General features: G+C 37.1%; 1 protein-coding gene across 1 annotated transcript; it reads right to left on the bottom strand.

Moving 5' to 3' along the window:
* Positions 1-835: 835 nt before the first annotated feature.
* Positions 836-5,165, bottom strand: SOSTDC1 (sclerostin domain containing 1). The gene is made up of 2 exons (XM_040472521.1): positions 4,784-5,165; positions 836-2,278 (listed from the first exon to the last, which is right to left on the bottom strand). Exons 1-2 carry the CDS (start codon positions 4,986-4,988, stop codon positions 1,863-1,865), a joined length of 621 nt encoding a protein of 206 aa, XP_040328455.1. The 5' UTR covers positions 4,989-5,165; the 3' UTR covers positions 836-1,862.
* Positions 5,166-7,570: the final 2,405 nt, after the last annotated feature.

The raw sequence follows: 7,570 nt of genomic DNA, 5'->3' as shown, positions 1-7,570 counted from the left end.
TCTCATAGGAAAGGGACAAAATGTCCTTATTTAATTTATAATGCCATGTATGATATGCATGTGACATTTAAATTCACAATTACAAAAGCACAACCTGCTACAGAAGAGGACCAAAGACTCCTTTGTGTTCAAAATCCAAAAGGGAAAACCCAGAAGATCTTAGCCCATAACCAAGCCCCTTTGGTTTTCATGTGGAGCGATGGGCTCAATCATTTGATTGAATTGGCACATCAGTTATATAACCATACAATCTGGTTCAAGACTGGGGCTAGGTTGCTTAATGTTTCAACATGTCAGACTCGAAAATACTGAAAAATTAGTTTTTGTTTCCTTTGTTGTTTTTATTTGGTTTTATTTGTTGTTCGGGGGTGGGGGAGGGGCACACAGTAGTATTCAAAATTCCCCTAACAGATGATAGTAGTTTTTTCACAAGTCCTTTCTCAAACTTAGCTGCATGCTGGAATCACCTGGAAAACCTTAAAATCTGCTGATATCTGAGTTCTACCCCCAGAAAGTATGATGTAATTTGGATGCCAGCCTGGACATTGGGTCTTAAATTATCTCCTCCAGGTGATTATAATGGGCAGCAGACTTGGCATCCCAGGTGTGTATACATATGATATTATTACAACTCACTACAACTGGATTGTCACCCAACTTTTTAAATCATCCCTTTACTGAAAAGATTGTCTTTCTTTCTCTCCTCTGTTACTGAAGAACTTTTTTTTTTTCAAAACTTGAATGTGCCTTATCAAAGAAATCAATTATTCTGATACATAAATTCTAATTTTGGTATACGTGCACCTTTTTCATACATGTTAAAGGCAAGGACAACAACTTTTAGCAGTGTTTATTTTCGTTAAAAGAAACTGATGGAATTGAAGGTTAAATCACCTTCGGATTGCACAGATTAAACAAAAAGGTATTACATATTTCAGTTTTACAAAGCATCTTATTGATTTAAAAGGATCCATACTATTGATAAAGTTCATGATAAAACATATGTAAAAAGGAGACTAAAATATTTATTTTACATATCTACATGTATTCTCATATTTCTAGATCAACCACAAATCATACAGGAAAATATTTAGGTACATGGAAAAGCTTCAAAACATAAAAAATTAACAGTTTGAAAAAAAACCACATGTGAAAGCTCATTAAATAATAACATTGACAAATAAATAGTTCATCAGTTTTACTTATTAGCTGCTGCCATGCATTTCTGGCATTCCATTGTAAGCAAGGGTCAGCATGCAGGGTATAATTTCATACTATGAGACTGTAAAAAGCTACAGGGCTTATTTTTGAAGTGAAATGTCACAATATCTTTCACTCTTTCAAAGGAGATCACTCATGGCTGCTAAACTTCCCATGAAAATTACCAAAAAAAAAAAAAAAAAAAAAAGCACCTTTCTGAAGTGTTACTGTGAAGATTCATGGCAACTATTTTTTTTTAACTCTTTAATTATGAAAGGGTTTTGCTGGGGATGGTGTGGGGTGGGGGATGGGCTGGGGAGTGGAGGATAACCAAGAAGCCCTTTTCTGCTTTAAAAAGTAATGATTCAGTGATGTATATAGTATCACCAGTCTTTCGAGAACCATGGGGAATTAAAACTACAGGTTGCATGGAATTTAAATGCAAATTGCACTCAAGGATATGCATACATCTTGAAAAACTTGAAAAAGAAAAGCTATTCCCAGAGAAGGTCCTGATACTTAGGACAGCTTGGTGGGTTTGATCAAAGCACAAAGCATCTATTTTCAAGTAAGAAAATAGCAATGGCAGGCTTGAGTCTTCCAAGCAATCAGATCTGTAAAGCAGATGGTTACTAGCCAGTCTGGTGTCGAAATTCTGAGTTCTAACTCAGGCTGTGCTTGCTGGATTTGCTGGCTCTTTTCCGCTCTCTGTGATGCTGGGCTGGCTTGGCAGGCGACATGCTCTCAAAGTTATGACTAGACTCATTGTGCTGCCGAGTGTACCTCTTGCACTTGCAGGCAGTGACCACTGTGATTTTGTAGGTGCGCGTGCTGCCATCTTGGCACTGAAGCTGGATTCTCTGGGTACGTGTTTTGTCATTGACACACCTCCATTCCTGGGAGCTCCTCCTGCTCCAGTACTTGGTTCCATAGCCTCCCCCTATCCAGTTGGGCAGCACCGGCAGGGGCAAGCACTCACCAGCACACACCAGCTCTTTCAGGGGGCTGATGCTGGTGCACTGGCCATCGGAGATGTATTTGGTGGAACGCAGCTCCCGGCAACCCACTTGAACTCGACCTACAGGAAACGGAAGAGCGTGCATTAAAGAGAAGAAGCAAATGAATGCTTCAAAAACAACAACAAAGGCATCTGCAATGGCAAAAACTGTATCCAAATGATAGCAAATTGTTAAATAGAAAGGGAACATCTATATCATTTTCACAATGCAAAAATCTGCCTGGGTGAGTGTAGAGATAACTTCCGTTGAAATGATCAGTTCACATGGCTGTACATTTTTGAAATAAAATGAACTAGGCCTGATTTTTGTTTTCATGGATAACATTAATTAATTGCTTACTGAAGTGTTTGAAAATCCCATTGTTTTTTAGTCTTACTCCCCAGTAAGGGTTAAACAGTTCTTACACTTGTGTAAATATTCCTTCTTCAGTGAGCTAAGAGACTATAATGTTCTTTTTCTCACAGGTCATATCAGTTAATATCTGCAAGTGCTTTTAATTAGGTTTTTAAAAAAAATCTCCTGGGAAAATGTGAAAAGTATTTAAATATTGTGTACAATGTGTATGCTCTCCCTATATTTTGTTTCAATTATAAAATTCAGCTGCAGAGAATCATACATACATGTGTGTACAAAGTCTGACATTTTGCATATCAACCTTAATAACTACGTTTTAAACCTAAATTCCCAAGCTATCTTTTAAAAACAAATATTAAAATGTTTGAAAGGCAAAATGTCACTACAACTCAAAATTTGAAGAATATAAAAGCCCCTAAATCAGGAACGTATGGTTGCCATAACAACTTGGCTACATTTCCATGAATTTTATGGCAGAAAAATGCCTAACATGTCTGATTTACAACTGCAAAAGGAACCATGGTGTTCGTTTCCTGAAGGCTGGTCATGGCAAACTTTTTGTTTAGTTATTTGAATCTGTTAAGTATGTTCTCTAATCAGCTGTTTCTTGTTACATGCCTTATGCAATTAAAGCAAAAATTAATCTTGAAATGTTTGAGTGTTCCTTTCCATTGCTTTGTTACCCAAACTTGAGGAAAATTGCCTGTAACAATCTCGAAAAGAAATCAAAGTTTGTTAACCAGAAAAAAAAAAATGTTTATAAGGATAGACTGCTGAAATTTAAAAAATAAAAATGCTAAGGACCGGTGAAGTAGTCTTGCCTTGAAGTGGAATCCTGAAGGCTAATTTGAAGTAGATCCTGAATGAGGAGTTGGACTTTGTCTCTCGGCCTCAGTAGCTCTGAGGTGGGAGACATAGCCTAAAGGGATGCAGTAGCTGTAAAACAATTTATGTAGACACACATACATCCGTATAGAGCGTGGGATTAAAGTGAAAGGGTAAACTAGCTGACTGGTCAGTGTGCTCTGCCTGTCTCATTCTGATTCCAGCTTCCCTTCCTGCATCTGCCTTAGGAATGCACCTGGAAAGAGCCGGAGATGGATTTGACTTGCCTAGCTTTTTGTTCCCCAAGTATATACCGATTTGGCATTTTTGCAGTGACAGTTCATTGACCATGAATACCCACCACATTGCTCAGTAATCTAATAATAATCAGATACCGCCTTTGTACATAAGAGCAACTATCCTCAAGAAAGTGAAAACACCTTGGTTTTCTTAGAAAGACATTAGTAGCCCTATTTGCTTGGACTTCTCAAAGGTCAAAATTACTTCTAGCAGTTGAATGGAATTGAGGTGGAGCAAAAGATTTGTGTAAGATTTCCCGTGCACTGTTTTTCTGTGTCTCTATGAAAACCTGTTTGTTAGCATGTGAACTTTTCTTGAAAGGAGTGAAGCAAAAGTTAGGAGAAGAAATTTGAATCCCTCTAAGTAATGTTTGATTAGTGTGTCAATTCAGCAAACAGAAAAGAAAACAAATACTCCCTGTACAAAATATTATTGTACTGCTATTATTTTAAATCTCTAAAGTTATAAAAGTTTCCCCACTCTTTCACAGAAGTATACAATTAGCCCAATTTGGATCTGGTTAATAAGTAATTATGTTGGAAAAATAGGATTCTCCAATATTTTTAGTTACATCTCTCTTTTACATTGGTCATCATCAAAACTTTCAACCATTTCACTAGACATATTTTAGAAATCCTTGTGAGCCATTTTTTTTTCCCGGAAAGCTTGTGATTTCCTATACATACTTTGGTTAGTCACGTTTATGCACTTTACCACAATTGTACATGTCCTGAAATACACAGAAAACAACCAGAATGTACACTATGTAGAAGAACACTTTTTTAAAAACTCTCGTTTTGCATGATTTTTAAAAAAGCAACAGTTTAATTCCTAGAAACATTTTCTTTTTTGGATGTTTGATAGAACTTAAGTCCTCGCCTGCATTATCAAATCACTGTTTTAGTTACATTAACTTTGTAGGGAAGAATGCCAATCTACACATGCAGTAGATTACTCCCAGATTGTTTAGCAAAATATACATGGTTCAGGTTAGTTAGCAATGAAACGATTCTATAGGAATGTGAGCTAATGCTACCAAAAGAGAAAAAAAAAAAACAAAATCCATGCAAGTAAAACACACTTACTGTTCCGATCCAGTCCAGTGTTACTGAAATGCCTGCCTCCATTTCTGGCTTGATTCATCGTGCTGTTGCTGCTGGGGTGTGCTGGAACAGGTTTAACCACATGTGAATAAAGGATTTCTGTGGCATCATTTTTAAAAGCCAAACAGCTTTTCATTAGGATGCATGCAAAGGGAATGAGATAGAAATGAATGGCAGGAGGAAGCATGGTGAGGAGAGGATTTGCTTGGCTGGAGAGCTGGTTAATTCCTTTCCCTCTGCTTCTGCACTGTAACTGTGAAATTCCTCTTCAAGGTTCCCTTTATATATCCAGTGAGGTTTGGCGTTCATTCAGGTGTAAAGTTGTATAGAGCTTCAGAGTGAAAACACAGAGAAGGGGTGGGATCCCTACATGACCCTGCAAAAGAATTTTACCAATAGAAGAGAAGACTACAGAAAAGGAGGAGCTTGGTATACAAATGGCCTGAAATTTCAGAGTTGCGCTTCATCAGTTGTCTGGGAGCTAAAGCAGCCAGGCACATTCTATAGCAACTCCAGACTATCTCCCTCTCTGCCATTTCCTTTCCTGAATCTAGTTCACATTCGGGTTTAATTTAAATGAAAATACACTGCTGTTCATTTGAAGAGATTTACATTCCCACAATTGTTCCGCACTCCCCCCAGATTTTAGAGTATTTAGGGTAGGGAGCGGGTTCTTCACAGATAATAGGAAGTAGTTCGGGTGAGTTTTGCTAGACTTGCAGTAAGCACCTATTAAACATATTTTGTTTCTCAAGAAGCAAACCGATATATTTTTTTTCCTTTAAAGTATAAGGCATATGGAGCTAAAATCTGCCCCCTGGACACACTTGAATAATGCAGCTTTGATCTGCATGAACTGCTGCTCCGCTAGGTAAATTATTGCCAGGGGTTCTGTGTGGAGAATAATGAGCATAGCTCTTTCTGCAGTAAAGAAATACTATCAATTTTCATCTTAAAAATATGTCACAATTGTGAAAATTCATAGCATTTAGCATAAAAAAAAGCCATTCCTGACAGATCATTGTTTAGCAAATTCAAAATAATTTTTTCTAGGTTTTTCATTAGCTGCCCAACACATGTTCTATCTGTATTTACTAAGCATTTTGTTCATTGCTGCCTTTGACTCTGCTGCACACATAAGAAACATACTTTCCTGACCTTCTTTATCCACACCTGCAACAGATGTTCCATTAATATTACTTACCATTCTCCATTCTTTTAAAAAAAGTCACAAAATTTCCTCTGGTTTATGGGATATTTTGATTGGAATAATTACACACTCTGAATCATCTTTTCAATTTTAGATCTATTTTTGCCTTCTGTGCGGTTACTGACATGACCTGATAGCATAGATATTTTGTATCTCTCCCCTTTATAAACTTGGGTCTGTTATAGCTGCTATTCCTATCTATCTACCTACCTACCTGCCCACCTACCTACGTATCTATTCAGCTATCTATCCATCTATCCATCTATGTTTCTCCAAATGGCACTATTGACACTTTGAAATAGATAATTCTTTATTATGGAGGGCTGTTCTGTGTATTTAGCAGCATACCTGGCTGGCTTCTACACACTAGATGCCAGTACTATAAACCCACCCCCTCCATTATAACCAAAAATGTCTCCAGACTTTTCCAAATATCTCCTGCAGGCCAAAATCATCTATCCATCTATCTCTCTCAATATAAAAAGAAAGTAAAATTAAGAATAAAGACTAATTATTTAATAATACTAAGAAATTACTGAGTTTTTCAAGAAGGAAAGTATTATTATGGTTTTGTTTAGAATCAGCATCTACTTCTCTGTTAGAGGTATATGCTGAAATATTCTTAGACAAAATGATAGGATGTCTGGAATAAACTTCAAAAATAATTTGGGAGGAGGTTAGTTAGAGATGTAGGTGGGGCAAGACTGGTCATGGGTTAAGGGTTCAAATGTTCAAAATTCTACATAATCAAAATTATAAAAACTAAAGTAAAAAAATTCAATTTAATGTGTATGTCTGCTTCGTAACAATCAGATCCCTATCCTAAGGTTGTATGTAGTCATTTATTCTAACGTTCTTCCTGAAAAACAATACATCAGTTTACTGTATGCACATGGAGATTATATACTAGGCATCCTCTTAAAATACTAACTGAAGAAGTTTTTATCCTGCCTATCAGAGTACTTGATATTAATTACATGAAGGATGTTACTATTAACCATTTACCAGTAGACCCAATGACTAAATGAAGCAAGGGGGTCAAAAGAATCTCATCTCTTCACCATTACTCTGTTGTGTGTCTGTGTGTCACAGTAAAATAAGATATTTTAATTTGCAGTTTAATTCCTTTTTTCTGATTTTTTAAAGTTTATTTATTCATTTTGAGACAGAGAGAGAGAGAGAGAGAGAGAGAGAGAGAGAGACAGAGCACTAGTGGGGGAGGGATACAGAGAGAGGGAGACACAGAATACAAAGTAGGCTCACACTGTCAGCACAGAGCCTGACGCGGGGCTCAAACTCACAAACCATGAGATCATGACCTGAGCCGAAGTCAGATGCTTAACCAACGGAGACACCCAGGCTCCCCTTGCAGTTTAATTATTACGGTGGATTAATCAGATTGACCAAATTTATTTATAACTGTTAACTCTGTTTTGCACCTGGTATTCTGCAGACTCAGCCTTAGGATATTACCTCAGGGAGAAGCAAAATTGCCAGGATGAGGGCAATATGGTTGGTGCATGTGGACAGGAAAAATTTAGAGTTCTTAGATCCAATAC

Source organism: Herpailurus yagouaroundi, unplaced genomic scaffold (genome assembly GCF_014898765.1).
Source record: "Herpailurus yagouaroundi ecotype Mexico unplaced genomic scaffold, PumYag 100, whole genome shotgun sequence".
In the NCBI taxonomy this organism is placed as follows: Eukaryota; Metazoa; Chordata; class Mammalia; order Carnivora; family Felidae; genus Herpailurus; species Herpailurus yagouaroundi.
This window is presented reverse-complemented; position numbering and strand designations above follow the sequence as displayed.